The 18,600-nt window shown below is 40.0% G+C and overlaps 1 protein-coding gene across 1 annotated transcript in view; it reads left to right on the forward strand.

Moving 5' to 3' along the window:
• The first annotated feature begins 753 nt into the window (after nucleotides 1-753).
• CDH7 (cadherin 7) overlaps nucleotides 754-18,600 on the forward strand; it is a 99,213-nt gene continuing 81,366 nt past the window's right edge. Inside the window, exons 1-2 of the mRNA XM_074944696.1 lie at nucleotides 754-1,091; nucleotides 10,018-10,396. Coding sequence (XP_074800797.1) covers nucleotides 10,187-10,396 — 210 coding nt within the window. The 5' untranslated portion in view covers nucleotides 754-1,091; nucleotides 10,018-10,186. The remainder of the gene's footprint in view (nucleotides 1,092-10,017; nucleotides 10,397-18,600) is intronic.

An 18,600-nucleotide genomic window follows, 5' to 3' on the forward strand; every position in this document is an offset into this window, starting at 1 on the left:
GAATCTCTTCACACCGTTAAGCGTCCCCCTACGGTCTCCTAAGCCGCTCCTCGCTCGAGCAGCAGCAGCTGGCTGCACGGCGTCCCCCTTTGCTCAGGTGCCTGTTTCAGCAGCTCACACCGGAGCGAAGTTTTACCCCAGAGAGCCGAGCGCGGGAGGAGGGGGGAGGCTTTCTCCGAGCGCAGAGAAGTGGAAGCGGGCCAGGCTGAGAGGAGACTGAAAGGGCAAAACTCTAAAGCCAGAAGTTCTGATGAGTTTGCTGACTTTGCTTTCATGCCTCGGGAGCTCACTTGACCACGGCTCCTATGACAAGCTTAATAATAATAATAATAATAATAAGAAGAAGAAGAAGAAAATCTTAAACTCTCTCCTCCAGCTCCGTGCTTTCCAATGCAAAGAGCTCACCCTGAGATAGACTGGCTCCAGCCCCACCCCCTGTAAGCCCTGCTCCTGCTTTTGATCCAGAGGACTCCATCTGTGTCTCCTGTCAAGGAGGAGGCGCGGGGGGTTGTGGGGATGGGGAGGACGGCTTCGTCTTTGGATTCCTCTCCAGCAGCCACCAGTGGGTCTCCGGGAGGGAGGCAAAGTCTCAGTGCCTCCTCTGGACAGCCTCCGATGGAAGTGACGGCAGGCTCCAGCCGCTGAGCGGTGACATCCCCCATCCACACGAGCATCGCCCCCGCCCCCGCCCCATGCTCGTCTCCCCCGCGCCCGCTCCGCGCCCAGTCTGAGCTGCGCTTGGCACGGGGAAGGAGCGCTCGCCTCCCCGCCGCGGACCAGGGGGCTCCGCTACGTCAAAGGCCGGCGCTTGGAGGGGGGCACCGAGGCGGGGGGCCGCGCTCCGGGAGGAGTCCCCCGCGGCGCTGCCTGGCGCTCGGCGCCCTGTGATTGGAGGGCGGGGAGCCCCCCGCGCCGGAGCTGCCCGGAGCGCAGACAGACTCGGCTGGCCGCGCAAGTTCTCCCCAGCGGAGCTAGCAGCCGCCCGGGCACATGTCTGAGAGCGTCCAGCGAGGACTTCGCCGGCGAGCCACCCCCAGCCGTTTGGATTAAAAGCCTCACTGCAGCGGCCGATCCAGGGGAAGAGGAGGCAGGTAAGTGCCGGCTCAGACTGGGTGCGGGTGTTTTCGGGGGGCGGGGAGCCTGAGGAGTTGCAGGGACGATTTTTGGCTCTGATTTTATCCCCTCGTTCTCCCTCGCTAAACTGTTCCCAGTCCAAAGTCAGATGGTGCTGATCTGCAGAGTCAGGAGGTGGCTTGGCGTTGTTCGCCTTCAGAAGTTTCCTTTTCGCTGTGTTCTCCGGTCTGTGTATTTGGAAAGAGACTGTATGCAAATAGCCTGAGCTCAGAGAGAGAGAGAGAGAGAGAGAGAGAGATCAGTGCGGTTTGGAAAAGCCATCAGAAATACAGACACCAGATGTGACAGCAGAAATCATCGAGAAGTGTAATAACGATTTCAAAAAGAAAATAGCAAGACAGTCGCCCTGTTTCTGCAGGTAAGTCACGCAGAAAAAGGGAGACGATTAAACACTTCTGCAACATTTAGGAAGGAACAAGTCTTTTTTCATTAATTGATGCAAAACTCAAGTGGCTCTCTTTGTTGCACCCAAAATCCAGCACCAGGTTTGCAAATGTGGAAATGAGAAAGGCTTATTTCTTTAATTAGTATTCAGCTAGTAAGGTTAGCTCTGCAGTGCTTGAGTGTTTGATACGGACCCCCCGCTCCCCCCACCCCATCCATACACATACAAGCTGGTCCTTCTTTCTTCGAGTAGAGTACATGCATTGCTGGTAAGTGTTTCATGGTTTGGATCCTCTGGCTTCAAGTTGATAAATGGAGAAAATGGCTCCCCCCCAAAGATCAGTTCTTGCCCCTGTGCTTTCGATAAATGATGTAGTTCAGGTGAGTCAGGGTTATGTTGTGGTTGACTTCCCTGGTGATACAGGGAAGTTTTTTTGGGGTGGGGATGGGGGAAGGATTAATGCTACTGAGGCTTTCTGATTCTGTGAATTGAAACGTTGATACTTTAATCCATTTCCATTGCAAAGAAAAATCTTCTGCTTGATTGATAACTTCTCAAGTCAAAGCAGAGACTTGAAAGGGTAGCATATACTTTATAGTCCCTCTGACAAGACATACTGCCCTGCCATTTTTCAAATCAAAATGGGTAATCATAAAACTTGTAGAAAATAAATTCATTCTCAGGGAAGGGGAAAAATAAGAAAACAAACACAACCCCAGTCCTATAGCTAAACTGTCTTGAATGCCAATCTCTAGAAGCACCTCAGCTTGGTAATGAAGTGTAGACACTTTACTTTTCTCAGACTTTATTATGATTAATACTTTTTTTCTCTTTGCTAAATGTTTTGAAGTTAACATGGCAAGGTATTTTATTGCGTGGTCATTAATGAGAGCCAGATTGACAGATTACATTAATGGCAGAAAAATTGTGTAACTATAACTTGGTTGAACTGCTGCCTAGAATAAGGCTTCTAAGGATACAGCAGGTAAAAATTGATTAGGAAAGATCATGCTGTCAGCAACATTAAAACAGTTTTAAACAATGACAGCAGTGTAATTAGGCTGTTTAGAAATAATCTGGCCATGCCTCATTAAAACTAGCATAGTTTGACTGTGCTGGTATTACCTTTGAAATATTCAGCTAGGGTCCAAATGTGACTTCTTGTTGAAAGTCCTTGTCTAGACTCTCTAGCCCTTCCAGCTTGCAACTACCAGGGGATCTAATCTAGACAACCTTTTGTGTTTTTTGGAGCAGTGAAAAAAGATGAAAAAGTATTTAAGCAAGCAAACAAAGAAAGCCCACGGCAAAGCGGAGAACAAAAAGAGAGTTAAGAGCTGGCTCTGACAACTTCTTATATTAAAAAAAAAATATTGTCCTTGGTTTGAGAACTTAACAGACACAAACTTCTGATAGTGTTAGGTAAATATCAGAGTCAATAGTCTGATCTAGTTCTGTACACTGGAAGTCTTCTTTGATTGGACCATTTCCTGTTGGTGAGAAAGACAAGCTTTTGAGATTACACAGAGCTCTTCTTCAGGTCAAGAGGTCTGTAAACTGGAAATCTTGTCTCTCTCATCAACAGAAGTTGGTCCAATAAAAGATATTCCGTCACCCACCTTGTATCTCTAATATCCTGGGACTAACATGGCTAAACAATACTGCATACCTTGGAAACATGTCAATTAATGTGAAGAAAAAAAAACAATAATCAGTAATGCAAACCATTTACCTGCAAAAAAAAAAAAGCCATTAAGCTTTGCAGTTTTAATCAGAGGGCATTGTGCCCTGATAATGTGAGATATTATTGTAATTAAGGGTTGCTATGGGTCATTAGGACTGTGTTAACAATCAGATGACAGCCTCACAACTCTTTTAAGTCTACTTTTATTGATTTAATAGCAAAATGCTTTTACCCTTCTGTATAAAAGTGCAATTGTAAAGCATCTGTATAACTGCAGTTTATCCTTGAATTGACTGTAATGTCCTATGAACAGAAAGTGATGCAGCTTCAGTGAAGGCTTCTGTTTATCCTTCACATATGTGCTCAACACATTGCAACTTTTTATGTGTATGTTGTGTTCATCTCTCTCTGTTCAATCTTGTTAGCAGTCAGGCAGTAAAGATTTGAGGAAATCTTCATTAATATATATTAAAAAAACTCCATGTTACTTTACCCTGAGCCAAAGTCCTTATTTATTAAACAAACATTGCTGAGGGTTTCTTAAGGCTTCTCAACACACAAATTGCATCCTCTGTGCATAGAAAATTGTAAGTTGGGTATTTTCAACTTGAAGTGATTTGGGGCTAAATTTGCTACTTAGGAGCTAGTTTATGAGTGCGGTGTTGGCTAATAAGTTTTCATTTTGCATTTCATTGGCTATTTCTAAACCTGATATTCTGATACCATTTTCAATGGATCCAACTTCTTAGCCATCTAATTTGTCTTAGATGATCACATACAATTTGTTTATGTCTGCTTTCATGTCACTAATGGGTATTACTTTCAAGTGGCAATAAAGGATCAGTTAATTCTAGCTGAGGGAGGGTGCATAAGATATGTGATGATTCCCTCAATCCCTGTCTGTAACACCACGCTTAACCATAAGCAGTAATACAGGAGTGCCTCCTCTGGGGATTTAGTGGTTCTACAGGGAAATACCACAAAGTAATTTCTTTCCCTAGGTATTGTATGAAATTCTACAAACTAACTTAGAATGCAAAAATCAAACTAAAACCATTGCTGAAATTTTACTCTTTGTGCTCTATATTCACAACTGTAAAAATACTGTTAAATGTTTATTTTCAGATATCTACATAACTGATCAAGTTAGCATGATCCTTTACAACAACAATTTAATACAGGGAGGCTACAAAGAACTTTCATATGGAGAAAATGACAGACTTTTTAAAAGTATACTTTAAAAATAGCATTTCAGCCATATAATGTCACATAATCAACTCCAGAATACCATGGAAGACTGAATAACAATCACTTTGCTTTCTGTGTACATTCTGAAAGACTGTTATTTATTAAAGTCTGCCTGTTGTTTTTCTGTTGTCTTGCCAAATCCTTTCACCTGAGTCAGAGGGTACTGGAGCTAGTTTTGTGTAACAGTGCCATATGTTTAGAGTAGTGTTAGTTTTTTGCTTGATAACCAGATGCAGACTACAGGATGTGCACTCCATTTACAGTGCTCCCATGTGAATATTTAGGCCAGTTAGCGGCAGGAGGTTGTGGTCTGTAGTTGTAATGTCATCTGGCACAGGGAGTTAATGGGTTTGATCATGCTGGCTTGACTTGTAGACCCTCACTTGCTCAAAGGAGCTCTTTTTTTTGAGAAGAAAGGTAAAGCCAGCAGTTGCAATCTATACTATAATTATCTAGATTTGTTCTCATATCTTCACCCGTAGTTGTCTAAACAAGCATGGATTTGATGTTATTTAATGTAAAAGAGACACCTGTGATAGCAAAGCCATGTATGACACTCTTTAGAGCCTGCAGTCACTAAAAGGGGAATTTTATTTTGCACAGAAAATGATACCATTTCCAACTGGCATTGTAAAATAGAATGCCAAAACATAAATATTTCAGTTGTAGTAGCTCAGCTATCCAGGGGCTAACCTGCTGATTCCACTACGTTCAAGGGATCATGGTTCAAGTTCCAGTGGCAATAGTCAATTCTAGAATTATCTCAGCACAGAGGGTGTTACTTTATTGAGTGACTGACCTGTAGTGAGAAAATTAAGGGATAACTTTGCACTATTGACCCATCTGGGGCATCATTTACTGGATATTATTGTCTTGGTCCCACTTCAGGGATATTTCCAGAGACAGTGAAGATCAGGGTTAACCTCTGTGTATTGCCATGGTATTGAGAAGTTAAAGCCATTTAAAGAAAGGATAATAGATGTGGGGAAGGAAAAGGGATTAGAAGTGGTAAAATTCTTCAGTTACACTCTTAAAAAATTGTCGTGAGCTGGCTGGGAGACTTCACAACAGAGTATTACACTGTCGTGTGAAGAAATGTAGGATTAGAAAAACTTTCAGACTATCATTTCCAAGCCTAGAAGTATTTGACCACATGTATTGGGGTGTGAAAGGCAAGGAAGTTAGGGTGGGGCTGAATAGGTGGGATAGGAGGAGTAACATGGTTCATGGATTAAACGGGCAATGAGACAGTAGTAGCAATGTGTGAGTGGAGGCCTATGAAAATAATGAGATAGATTTTCTCTGTAAAACAGAGGAGGTGGTGGGAGGAACTGAGGATCTTCTATTGAATGGCCTGGAAGCTTGGGGAAAGCAGGCAAAGGAAGAACTTACACCTGGATATCTAGAAAAGGTGAGGGGAAGAAGTAGGCTCACCCCTAACCACAAACAACAAGAACAAGTTTCATTACTGGTACAGACATTAGCAACTGAAACAAAATATTGGGCCAGATCTTCAGCTGGTTAAAATTGGCCTTGTTGCTTTGAAATTAATGGACTTTGCCAGTTTAGAACATTAAGGACCCATGATCTGGCTCTTTTCTTACAGTCAGGATTGCCCTTCTGAAACAATGTACAATATTCATTCTGACACCATCAGATTGTGCTGGCAAAATAAAAGCATATCATTTCTCAGTTTAAAAGTGTTCACTGAAACTCCTTTACTTGTCGAGTTTAGTTCAAATGCAGTTAAAATCTTCTCAGTAGCAAGATTCCTTTAGACCTGTGATTTTTTTATGCCATGATGTTTTACAGATCAACTAGCTAAATGTCTGTGTGAGAACACAAAAAATATACAGTAAATGTTCAGTGGTCACTCCTTATGGATTTTTCTGATTCTTCGGGCTCATTCCATAACACACACATTTCAGCCGTTTTGAGATATGCCAGTAGCCAACAGAAATATTAAAGATCCTGGTCACAGAATATACTTCCTTAGATTACAGATTTTATCCCTTGAATTACAGTTTGATTGTTCTTACTGATGTTTGGCACTTTTGGCAGACCAGGGAGCTTTGCACAAAGTAAATTACAAAGCTGAGCTCTTCCTGAAAGTGAACTGGAGTGACTTAAAAACATATACAATCCCAAATTATTTCACACCCTGACATTTAAAAACTGACCTTTTCTGCACCCACAATTTGAGGACACACATTTGCACCCCAAATTTGTGTGGACACAACCTGTATCATTTGGATGTCTGACTACTGTACCTTTTTAAAGGTGTAATTAGGTACTTAGATGTTTAACTTACATCAGTTGCATCTGCATATAATGTCTCCCTCAATCATTTGCACCCGGAATGCTGTGTGGACAACCTTATTCAAAACAAGAACATTTTAAAACAAGATAGACAATAATTGAGAATCAGTTTCTCCTTCACTTGGTACCTAGTCCTTCAACAGCAGAGGACGCAAATGACACTTAAATCAGAGGCCAGAGCTGCATTCCATACAGTGCTTTCAATGTTGGTTGCTTCAAGTGAAGCACAGAACCCTACATTTATGCCTAGGCAGGAAAAACGCCTTGCAGTTTACCTTTTGGCTCCATCAAAAGGATGATATTCCGTATAGATGCAGCAGATGATCCAGAAGAGATAGTTATTCCCCATATGTCTATTATTCTATATACATACAGTGAGAGAGAGAATATAAGATGATATATATGAATATACTGTATTGTATATCTGTGCAATCACAGAGATATGAATGAGAGAGAAAATGAAATTCATTTTAATAAATAATTGTCTGTTCTTCCAGGAAGCAAAGAATATTATGCACTGGATATTGATTTTTTAAAAGGAATTATCATGTTGAAATACTAAACATGCTGGAAGGGCAAAAAAAAAAAATCCCTAAAGAATTAGTTCAGATAAAATATCATATATTAATAGTAAGAGGAATAAAATATCCATTGGAAAAAGTGTGTTGCCATTTATCTGAATAAAAGTAATAATAAAAGTAATTGGAACAATGAGACAGTGTGATAAAACTATTTGGCAATGGGTAAGGAATGATTTGTTCTGAAGTACGAATATTGTATATGCTGCTTTTTATTAGATTGTGTTCTCTAGAATATGGACTGTATTTTGGCTAGTGTTTTGGGTGTGTTTTCAGTTCCATGCTGTGGTGTGTGGCTAGGGACCACAAGGATGGCACTCCATATGGTGGTTTCCATACTTTCCTTCAGGTGTAAAAGAACGGGGATCAGAAAATGTTCAAGATAAAGGTTACAGAAATACTAGGTTTTAAAAGTCTGTTCAGAGCAAGACATTTCAGAGTGCTTTGTAGAGAGACTGTAACACACTATAAATATTTTACTGACATTTTTAATGAAAATCCATTTCATATTTTTATCTCTGATAGATATTGCTGCCTCTTTCAAATAAACAGATAGTTTATCAATAGCAGATGTCTGCAGCTAACCTGGTGTAACAGAGATGTTGAGTTGGTACTTTGAGGGTGCATTTACAATTTCTGGTGTGAACAGCACTTCCCTGGAGAACCATCTCTTAACTGAACTGAATGGTGGAGTGAGAAACATGTCATTCAGCCAGTGAACAAATCCTTTCCTGGTATTATTCATGCTATTATTTTTGCTGTTGTTTTTTTTTTTAATAAGACTATTGTCTTAATGTAAGGCTCACATCAAAGTTGAGCTTTGGCTATTCAGAAGTAATCATTCAAACATATAATAAATAATTCATACACCAGTTAGTTGAAACTGGCACTTTTATGTTAGTCCCACTGCAAAAGGAATCTTCCATGTTCCAGAGATGCTTCAGAATCGTAGCATTTAGAAATCAGGGTCATGAGATAATAAGTTGCTTATTTTCTTCATTGCCTGTAGCAAGGCACTAGCTCTTTACATATGGAGCTTTCAAATTACTGCTGCTTAGTGAACATGCTTAGTGGGTTTTTGGTTTATCCCACCGGTCTCTAAGTAGAGCCTTTCTGTTGCAAGGCAGTACCCATAAGGGATTACTATAAAAAGGCATTAAATACAGACTGTAATCAGAAGGGCTTTTTATTTTTTATTTTTTTTTTTTTTTTTTTTGCCCTCTAGCTACCTTTAGGAGATATATAGAAATTGCACAGCTAAAAAACAAAACAAAACAAAAACTCTGGATACTGTGCACAACTATCAGAAACTGTATTTCACTCAGTTCTAATAAAGATGGTTAGTAATACAAAAATTTACCTAAAACATTTAATGTGTAATCGGTAGTCCACTCAGTTAAGTAAACCATGCAAAAGATTAACTCTTTTTTTCTTCCAGGGCTTTCTAGATCACAGTATTTCACTCTGTATGAATTACTGTACTTGGTAACCATTTTAACTTCATCCTCATTTGCCCTCTTATATTTGACACATTTCTAATGCATCTTGACTGCCTGACACATTGGCCTGATAAGGAGCAGAAATCCTTACTGCAGGAGGAAACATTGCTTACATAGAGTTCAACCAGTCAGATGATATCTCTGCAATGTAAGACCTACTTTTGGCCCTCTCAAATAACTCTATTTTTATTTAATTATTTAGGTTAAAGGTTTTGGGAAAATAACCACTTTGCGGTATAATTATATAAATATATTTGATAGATCAAAACATATTTAATAAATGCAAGAAGACAGAGAGTATATCAGAATGATTTAAATCCATGTTTTGGTAAATTTCCCATGCTATTTTGAGGCATTTTGTTGGGATTGGTCATCTTTCCTAGTAAATTATGCCAGCTCCTGAATAACCAGAATTTTGAAAGTGAAACAGAGAAGATATAGTATAAGAAAATGTTTGTGTTACTACATAAGAATCATTCAGCCTCACACCAACATTGCATTGAACATATAAAATCAAATTATTTTCTGACCTTTTTGAAAATATAAATAGTTGCGTAACATGCTTCATATCATATCTGACACTTGGTTTTGAAATGGGAAAAAAATGAATGGGGAAACTCCTGGCTTTTTAGCTGATCAGATTCAAATCAGAACACATCAAAACATCTGGTGCACTGTGACTCAGAATCAATCAAGTCGTTCTGAGTCACCTTATACTACCTTCTATCACTTTAAGCCAACATATGTCCTATCCATTGGTATGAATCACTGCTGTTAGATGCTTTGTTCTTATGTGCTAATAATAACAAGTAAAATTAGCTGTAACAGAGAGGAGAGAAAAATCAAAGCTAGTAAATGTAAAATAATTAGAAGGAGGGGGAAAGAGAAAAGACTGTGTTAGGAAAACTGCATAAATCAAGAGAACGTTCATCAGAAAATTATAAAATTGTGTATGATTTTATGATTAAAATACAGATCAACCAGCAAAATTAATATAATCAAAGTAAGACAATATAACATTTCAAAGCATTATTGTATAAGCTAAAGTCTGTTAATACTACTAATGATGATGAGAAAAGTTTTAGTAAAGTATAAGATGCAGCAAGTGAAAGCTGAAAGCAAATGTATATTTTTTAACTTCCTGACAACAGTTCTTGTCTTTTCCTCTGATAGGTACCTATTATACCATTTCTCTGGTGAAGGCTATTCAGCAGTGGTGACCTCTTCCAATTGAACACTCCACAAATTATTATCTCTGGAGTCCGGAGGCTAGAGCTACTGAGCCAACTGGAATTGCGCCCACCCTCTCATCAAGGTTTTTTCTTACACAGGGGAAAAAAAGATGAAGTTGGGCAAAGTGGAGTTCTGCCATTTTTTGCAGATAATAGCTCTTTTCCTGTGTCTTTCTGGGATGAATCAAGCTGAACTCTCAAGGTCCAGATCAAAGCCCTACTTTCAATCAGGGAGGCCGAGAACCAAGCGCAGCTGGGTGTGGAATCAATTCTTCGTGCTGGAGGAATACATGGGTACAGACCCTCTCTATGTAGGAAAGGTAGGGGATTTGATCAGCATTTGGAAAGTGAACATGCTTGTTTTCTTGATGCATTTTTCCAGTATGACTCTGAATTGTCATTCTGTTGACTTGGTAGGAGTAGGCCAAATGGAATACGTTTTTTTTAATAAAAAGATTGTTGGAATTAGATAAAAACAGTAACAATACCCTGTATCTTTGATTCCTCATTCAGAGTTTTTTTTCCCCAGAGCCATATATGTTAGCTATTAAAAAAAAGAATTAGGATAACCTAAGCATTTTACCATTGTTATCACAAATATGATTTTTAATTATTCAAATAAAGTTAATAGGTGCTCATTACACTCAACAGGACATTGATTTGTTACATAGCTATATAGCAACATAACTATACGTAGTCGTTTACAAGAAATAAGAAAAAAGGCAAACAAAGAACTGAGTTTCTGCCCTGTATTGCTTACAGTCTTAAGATCAGGGTCTACATCACTGAAGACAATGGTGAAAGGGCAGAATGGCAGGTTGTAGGTGGTGGCTAGGAGAATGAGGGAGTGTCTGGAATGCTGCTGTGCTCTGGCCTTCTTTGACAGTCATACTGGTACTTTGGGGCATAGCTGGCCAGTAATCTTTAGCTCAACCCAAATGCTGGGCTACACTAAAGGGGGCACTGGGCCAGTATAAAACAACCTCCAGCATCAGGGAGTCCCAAATGGTTCTTTTGTATCCCCTTTAGCTACATGGAGTGCATACTGAGTGTAACTGTGAAGCGGGGCCTAAGCTTAGTCAATGTTTTGTAGTGGCATGTAATATAGCTCCATTAGTACCTTTCCAAATGAGAAATGCTTAGATTTTATTTAATATCTCTGGTAACTGTTTATTAAATGAAAGAAACATTTTTCTCCTATTTTACAATCTAGTTTCTTATTAAGAAATATCTACAAATTAATAAAAGTAGTTAGTTTCTTGGCTAAATTAAAGCAAACATAAAATACAATAAAGTAATTATTTCTGGCAAAATCATAAAAGTTTACAAGAAGTCGATAAGAAGATCCAGGGTCCAAATAAAATAATTTGAAGCGTACTGATACAAACACAATTAGGCATGTGAAAAAAAAAATATTTATGTGATGCGTCCCAGTGATGTCAAAATTACTCATGCTGTAAGTGTTTGCAAAGTTGAGAACACCTTGATCCTACCAGGTGCTTTAACCACATGAGTAGCGCCAAAAAGATCAAAAGAGGGACGGTTCATATGCTTAAAGTTATGCACATGTTTAAGTGCTGTGCTGGGCAGGGGTCAGAGTGCTGAGCACCTTACACAATTGAGCCCATAAAGACCTACTAGGATCAGAGATGATGAGATGATCAGATTCCAGTTATTTCTTCTTATAGGAGTTATGAAAAGGCCTGCTATATTTAAGGTTATGTAAGTGTTTCCATTCTGATATCCTATTTTCAGTCATTTGTGGGTTTCAGCCTTTGAGGTTGAAATTGTTCCAGCTTGATCTCTGTCTGAAGGTGTAGGTCTGTTTAAATATTCAGCCACTTTTGACTGGTGGTAGAAAGTTGAAGTTTGGCTTGGAAATAGTCCTAGCTGAGAAATATCTACAGATATTTTAGAGAAAGTTGGTTTTGATTTGATCCATTGCAATTAACATTTTGCACGTGTTTAATACATTTTGCATGGAGTTCTCATTATAGCAGTACTGTGCACAGGTAAAGAAGTCCACACTACATGTGCATGGCTAATTTAGTGGTACAGTGAGGTATTTATTGAAGGTGCATAGTGAATGAGGCAGAGGCACTCCAAAGGCACTCTTGCCTCATTTAGGGGTACATTTCCAGAAGTTGGACTACAGTATGAGCTCTCTGTTTCTAGGTACAATTTGTATGCTGCCTATTTTTCTTTTTCATCCACAAAATGATTTGCTGGTACCAGAACTCATATTTGCACCAGAAAATCATTTTGCAGATGCAGAAAATATAGGCATAAATTTGCATGTGGGAAAACGACAATGCTTTACTGAAAAATACCCTTTTCTGTGCATATTGTAAGATAAGATGCACAGATCATAATGTTAACAGGAGAGGCGATCTGTAGTGTGGACTTCCTATGGGTCAGATTGTGACTTTAGCTATGCTTCCATGGAGGGGAGTGAAGGAAAGCAAGGAGTTACTTCTCTGTATGGGCTACTGTAACACTAGAGTGAGCAGGCATGGGTGAGCTGCTGCTTCCACCTCCATGCAAATGGTTGGTGAGTGGACAGGTGGGAGTGGTGATTGGGTGAGCCTTGCACCCCAGTTTTCGAGGAGGGGGGAAATAAGCTGTGTTGGGATAGTTTACTTCCCTTATGGAGCAAGGGGGAAACAGGAACAAACTCAAGTCACATGCCAATCTGCTCTGCTCTTGGGCAAGCTCAGTTGTGCATAGCTCCTTGTTCAAAATGCATTGCAAGATGCCAGTCCAGGTCTAACTGCACAGGACAAGACACCTTCCTGCAGCCCTCAGAAACTGTGGGGGATAAAGTGTTTCAATAATATTTATACAAATAGATCCACATTACAGTATGTGTTTTCCTATCATTTTATTTAAGAAGACCTAGGCATTTCAGTTTAAAAAGCAGTGTTAGGAGGATGTTAGAATTGCATGGGAAATCATGCAAAGTCACAAAGTGTCCACGTTAAATGCATGCTTCACATTAATTTTGTCCTCTTCTTTGTATGCATTTTGACACATCAAGTACATGATGACAGAGGGTGAAGTCATAGCCCCCGTGAAGTTAATGGTCAAAGTCCCATTGACTTCAATAGAGCCAGGATTTCACCCATAATATTTTTTCAAATGATATAATATCATACAGTTTTTCTAGACTTTAGGTGAATATATGGAGTGTTTTGTAATATTGCATTTTTGTATCCTTAAACAATTTTCCCTGCCATAATAGATCAATATACTTTTATATGAAACAGGGCCTGCTTCTTCTCTTACATTGGTGTAAAGCAGGTGTAGCTTCACTATTGTTGGGGGAGGTACATCAGTTTAAAACTGTTAGAAGACAACAGAGAATGAGACCATTAGCCTGTTTATATACATTCTTTTCTCTCCAAGGTTAGAATTTTAATAGTTTAGGTCTGTCACAGGGAAACTCTACTCACCACTGGGGCACCTCCTTGTGGCTGCATCTGTGGATTGCTCTTCACTCAGGTCTGACACCCCCTTCTGCTGGTCGCTGCACACCCTGTTGTTTTTCTCACACTCCTTGTGACTCTGTCTTCATGGCTTGGCCCTCCGGCCAGGTCATTATAGTCTTCCCCTTCTGGGGTATCAAAGACTTTACATACTAGTGGCCTTAGGCAGTCTTCTCATTCACTTCCCTGACGGTGCCACCTCCCCAGTGGCTGGTAGGGGAACCTAGGCCAACTCGGTACTTCAGGTTCCAGTCTAGGGACCCTATCTCTAGCAATGGTGGCCTGTTCACTCCCAGATCATGTTGCTCTTCCCCTGGACTCCTTCCTACATCTTTCTACTTCTCAGTTCTGTTTTCTGGCTCCCTCGCCTCTCTGGGTTTTCCCTCCTTCCAGGGATTAACTGCAGGCTACCTGGCACTGTAGCCCCAACACCTCCCTTCTCCCAGGGAGTGATGGCAGACTACCTCCATGCAGCCCCTTTCTGTTGCCAGCTTCCTGTTTTTATAAACCTGGCCTACCCTCTCCCCCAGCTGAACTTCATCAGCAAATTAGGTCTTAGCACTACCTGACTTTGCTCCAGTGGCAGCCTATAGGTTATTTTTAATTCTGCCCCCTGGTGCATACGTGTTTCCCATCACAATGGCTCAATCCTGCATTATGTTCAGTGCCTCCTGGGATGTGCTTAATACCTAGCAGGATAAGGTGCTTAGCCATATACGGCACAATTTCTTTCCATCCATCAGCACAGCATACCTCAGGTACAATTCAGGGCATGCAGCAGTTAATTATTTAGCAAATCTAACTGAATAAGAAATTATTTAGCAAATTGAGCTGAGCACTCCTGCATATGAGAGGTGAAATGTAGGGGATAAGCCAGTGAACTCTGAAGCCAATTTATCTGGAAACTTAGGTGGATTATATTTGTTGTTAAATGTTTACTATTACTCTGCAGTATTTTGTGTATTTTCCATATAAATGACTTTAATGAAGTCTGTTTGGCATACAAATAATAGTGCACAGTACTAAACAATTCTATGCATGTGTGTCTAAAGTTGTAGAAAAATTGTGTGCTATTATATTGTATTATTTGAGAACCAATATGTGATCATGTAATTAAAGTCTGTGTGGAAACATATATTCCCCAGGGGGCAGAGTTAAAATTGTACGTGCAACGATAGCTTGGGAATTTTCTGTTTTCTTGATTGCTTAACCATGTAACCCTAATGTTTTCTTAATTTTGTTTTTTGGATAAAACACTGATAAGAATTTCCGTCTCCTCAAGAGCATTGTGAGAAATTGTATGACACCAGATCTCATTCAGATGCAACCACTTCCATTTTTTGCCTGTCTAAACAAACAGACAAACAAAGAAACACACAAACAAATCAGAAAAAGAGAGGAAGACTGTGAATGGGAGTGTACTAGTTTACAGTCTGAATTCTGGCTTCACTAATTTAATCAGTGTTTGTCTAGAGAGAGGCACTAGCTGCAAAAATCAGATCCAAACGTGGATCTGGATTCTAAAATTTTCTAAAATTGGGAGCAATTGGAGTGGTGCTGTCCATCTCCAGTTCTCTGCAATACGTTTAATGAGATCCATTCTTTTTTAATACAATCTCAATAGGATATAAATGATTCTGCAACCAAAACAGAAAGGAAAATATATATGAATGAGCAGAAAGAAAAAAAGAAAAATCCCTGTGGACTTTTAAGTGTCATTTTACAGATGAGGAAACTGAGAAAGAAAGATTAAATGATTTGCCCAAGGTTATTCAATTAGAGAGTGTCAGAGCTAGATTTAGCACTCAGGACTTGTTGGCTCCCAGCCTCATTTACTTATTCGTTAGATGCCTCTTGGTGCTTCCTCTTAACTACTTGAAGTTAAAAAGGCATTTGGACACAATTTTCAAATGTGGGCCAAGATGTATAAACGGAATTATTATTATTAATTTATATTGCAGCAGTGTCCTAAAGTCCCAATCAAGATCAGAGCCCTGTTGTACTCGATGCTGTACAACATGGTAGACATGGTCCCTTCCCCAAAGAACTCAAAAACTAGGGCCCTAATCTTACAACTAGCCTGTGGAGACCACCATGGATGAGACGGTGGTAAGTAGTTGTCATCCATTAGGCCTGAGCTCTTATGCAACTCACACTTTCTTTTGAAGTGTTGTCCTCTGTCATTCTATCCCACCAGTCCCATACCCGCTACTGACATGTGCAGGGGACAATCACCTGCTCCTCTCCTTCCTCCTATTTTTTATAATGGGGTGGTCAGCTGGCCCACTTACCCTATCTACAGTTTTTGGGAGGGGAGATTGGGCAAATGGGCTCATACTCTATGTTTATTAAATGTTCTTAATTGGAGCCAGATAATCCACATCTCTTCCCCTACATTCTACACTGTCTCAGAAACACTTACTGTGAAAGGCCTCTGACTTCTCTGTGGCTGAAACATGCCAGAATCCTGTGGACTAGTGAGTGGGTAGAAGACCATTAGCCCACTGCCTAGAGGGCCAGTACATTTAAGAAAGTGTATATACACGCAGTGTGCCATTTGGGAAAGGGAATCTATGGGTAGGGAAATGGAATGGTCCAAATGTCTCCTTTCTTTTCTGTATGACCAAATGGGAGAGGGTAGCGTTTTTTTTTTTACAGCCCTGTCAGGCCTCTGAAAGAGGGTTACTGGGGAGAGTGTGCTCTCCATCCCTTTCTCCTTGAGACCAGGAGAGGAGATTTATTAGGGTACAGAACATTTCTTTTGCCTCCCTATAAAGGTAGGAGATGGGGGCTTGATGAAGGAGGGATGATATTCGCATACATTATTAATACTGTGCCAAAAACATACAGCACACTCTACAGAACATGTAGACTAAAGCAACAAAGAGCTACCCCAAAGAGCATAGCCCACCATTTTCAGAAGTAGTCATTTATTTTGTGGGATTTAATTTTGGGGTGCCCTACCTAGTATACTTAGACTGAAAGGCCAACATTTTCAAACTCCTACCAATATGATGGTACACCAGTTCCTGAAGAGGTGAGGACACTTCTTCAGTGAAGTAATGTAGAAAAGCTGAAGACCTCGTAATACAAAAATATTGGCTATTCACCAATTATTAGAAATTACCACCAAAGAATTTGTCATTGACACTGTGGAACAAATTCTCAATTGAACTCTGAAACTGCAAGGAAATGCCAAGCAATGGCCACTTACATGTGGGCTCCCAAATACTTTAAGTGTTCTTGCACTATATTTCCTAGCCATGTTCCTAATGTCTTTCTGGGAAGTACGAAAAAGTAGCCGCACAGTAATTTCAAACTCACATGGAGGAAATATGTATATTTGAAGTTTTTCTTGTCTATGCCTTTTTCTGTTGCATAATAGGTATAAGCTCTATTGCTTTGTATATTCACAGTAAACTGTTCTGGAGATTGATAAAACAACTCTGTTGTGCTTCTGAAGTTTATCAGTCTCAGCAGCTCTTTATTGCTTCATATAATACAAAGTGATAACAGTTGATCCTTAAGTAAAAAGGGACACCACCATTCTTGTCAATGATATTGCACTGCAAGTGCTGCCGCTATTTGGAACAAATGAGAAATAAAATGAATCTAAACTCTACTTACATATCTCAGCATGTCTTTTCTTACGGGCTGCGCACAGCCACACTACCCATTGTACTGTAGGGCATACAAAGGGCTGAAAGCTCCCCTCTGTGTTCCTGGCCAGGTTTATGGGCTTGTGTGGTGAGTCATGGCATGGGCCATGGCTCTATTTCCTCCCCACTACCTTAGGGTGGGTTGTGTTCCCAAGGTACAAGAGGCGGAAGTAGTCTTTGCAGTCCCCTAAGCATAGGGAATGTGATTGCTCTTTCTGGAGGGGACTTAATGGGAAGAAGATTCCTTACACTCTCACTCTTGCACCCACACAAGGGCCAAGGACAATTTTGACCTAATTTATTTATTAGAAAAGATAGCATGATTGAAATTTGCGTGATTGATTTAGTTGGGGATTGGTCCTGCTTTGAGCAGGGGTTTAGACTAGATGACCTCCTGAGGTCCCTTCCAACCCTGATATTCTATGATTCTATGAAAGAACTAACAGGGGATACCTACTGAATTAGGAACTGGACAGTGTCACTTTTTTGATCCTTTAGCATAAGATACAACACTGACATTTAAAGTGACGTATTGTGGAAGGGAAAGTTTTATGGAAGTGGTGACATCACCAGTAAGTTAAGTTGCCCTCACCTGAGCCTTTTCTTCAATGTCACAGTCATACTATTTAGATAATCTTTTAGTAGCTGTTCTGCATTTTGATTGGCCAGTGGCCTTCACCTATAGCATTATGCTTGATGTTTCTTTGGGAAGTTATTTTAAGCTACGTTTTAAGGGCTTCTCTAACTATATAGAGACGTAAAAGCTATTTTTGCAGTGACCTACTGTAGATGCAGGTCTCACGCATGCTTGGCTAGTTATCAGAAAATGCCTTTTCTATATGAGGACATGAACAGATTTACAATTTTGAGGACAGTCAAGCTCATGCTGCTTCAGCTTATATTTTTTAGTTTATTTGTTTTCCTTTCCTTCTGTTTTGCACTAGCATTTCCCCTCCTTTTCATCTTCTGAAATTGTTCTTTAGTTCTGTACCCATCGCTTTTGACCATCACTAATTGTACAGTTTTACCTCTGTCATATACTTTTATTGTTGCAAATTACTGACATCTGAAATGCAGAACCATTAAATGGAGGTTATTGGTAATGTTGTTGAGCCTAAAAAAAATGAATCCTACATTATTTTAAACTTCATGCACTGATAACTGTTTGTCCCACCTTTAAGATCTGTCTCATTTGTGGTCAACGACAGGTCAGGATGTATGTTTGGAACCCTTATCCTCCATACCAGTGCCTAGCTAGCTGTCCATAGGGTCTTATCCAAAGTCCGGTGAAGGCAATGGGAGTCCGTCTATTGACTTTAATGGGCTTTGGCTCATGCCCCTTGTGAGGTGATATCAGAAACATGCCTAGCAATTCTGATT

Source organism: Natator depressus, chromosome 2 (genome assembly GCF_965152275.1).
Source record: "Natator depressus isolate rNatDep1 chromosome 2, rNatDep2.hap1, whole genome shotgun sequence".
Classification (NCBI taxonomy): domain Eukaryota; kingdom Metazoa; phylum Chordata; order Testudines; family Cheloniidae; genus Natator; species Natator depressus.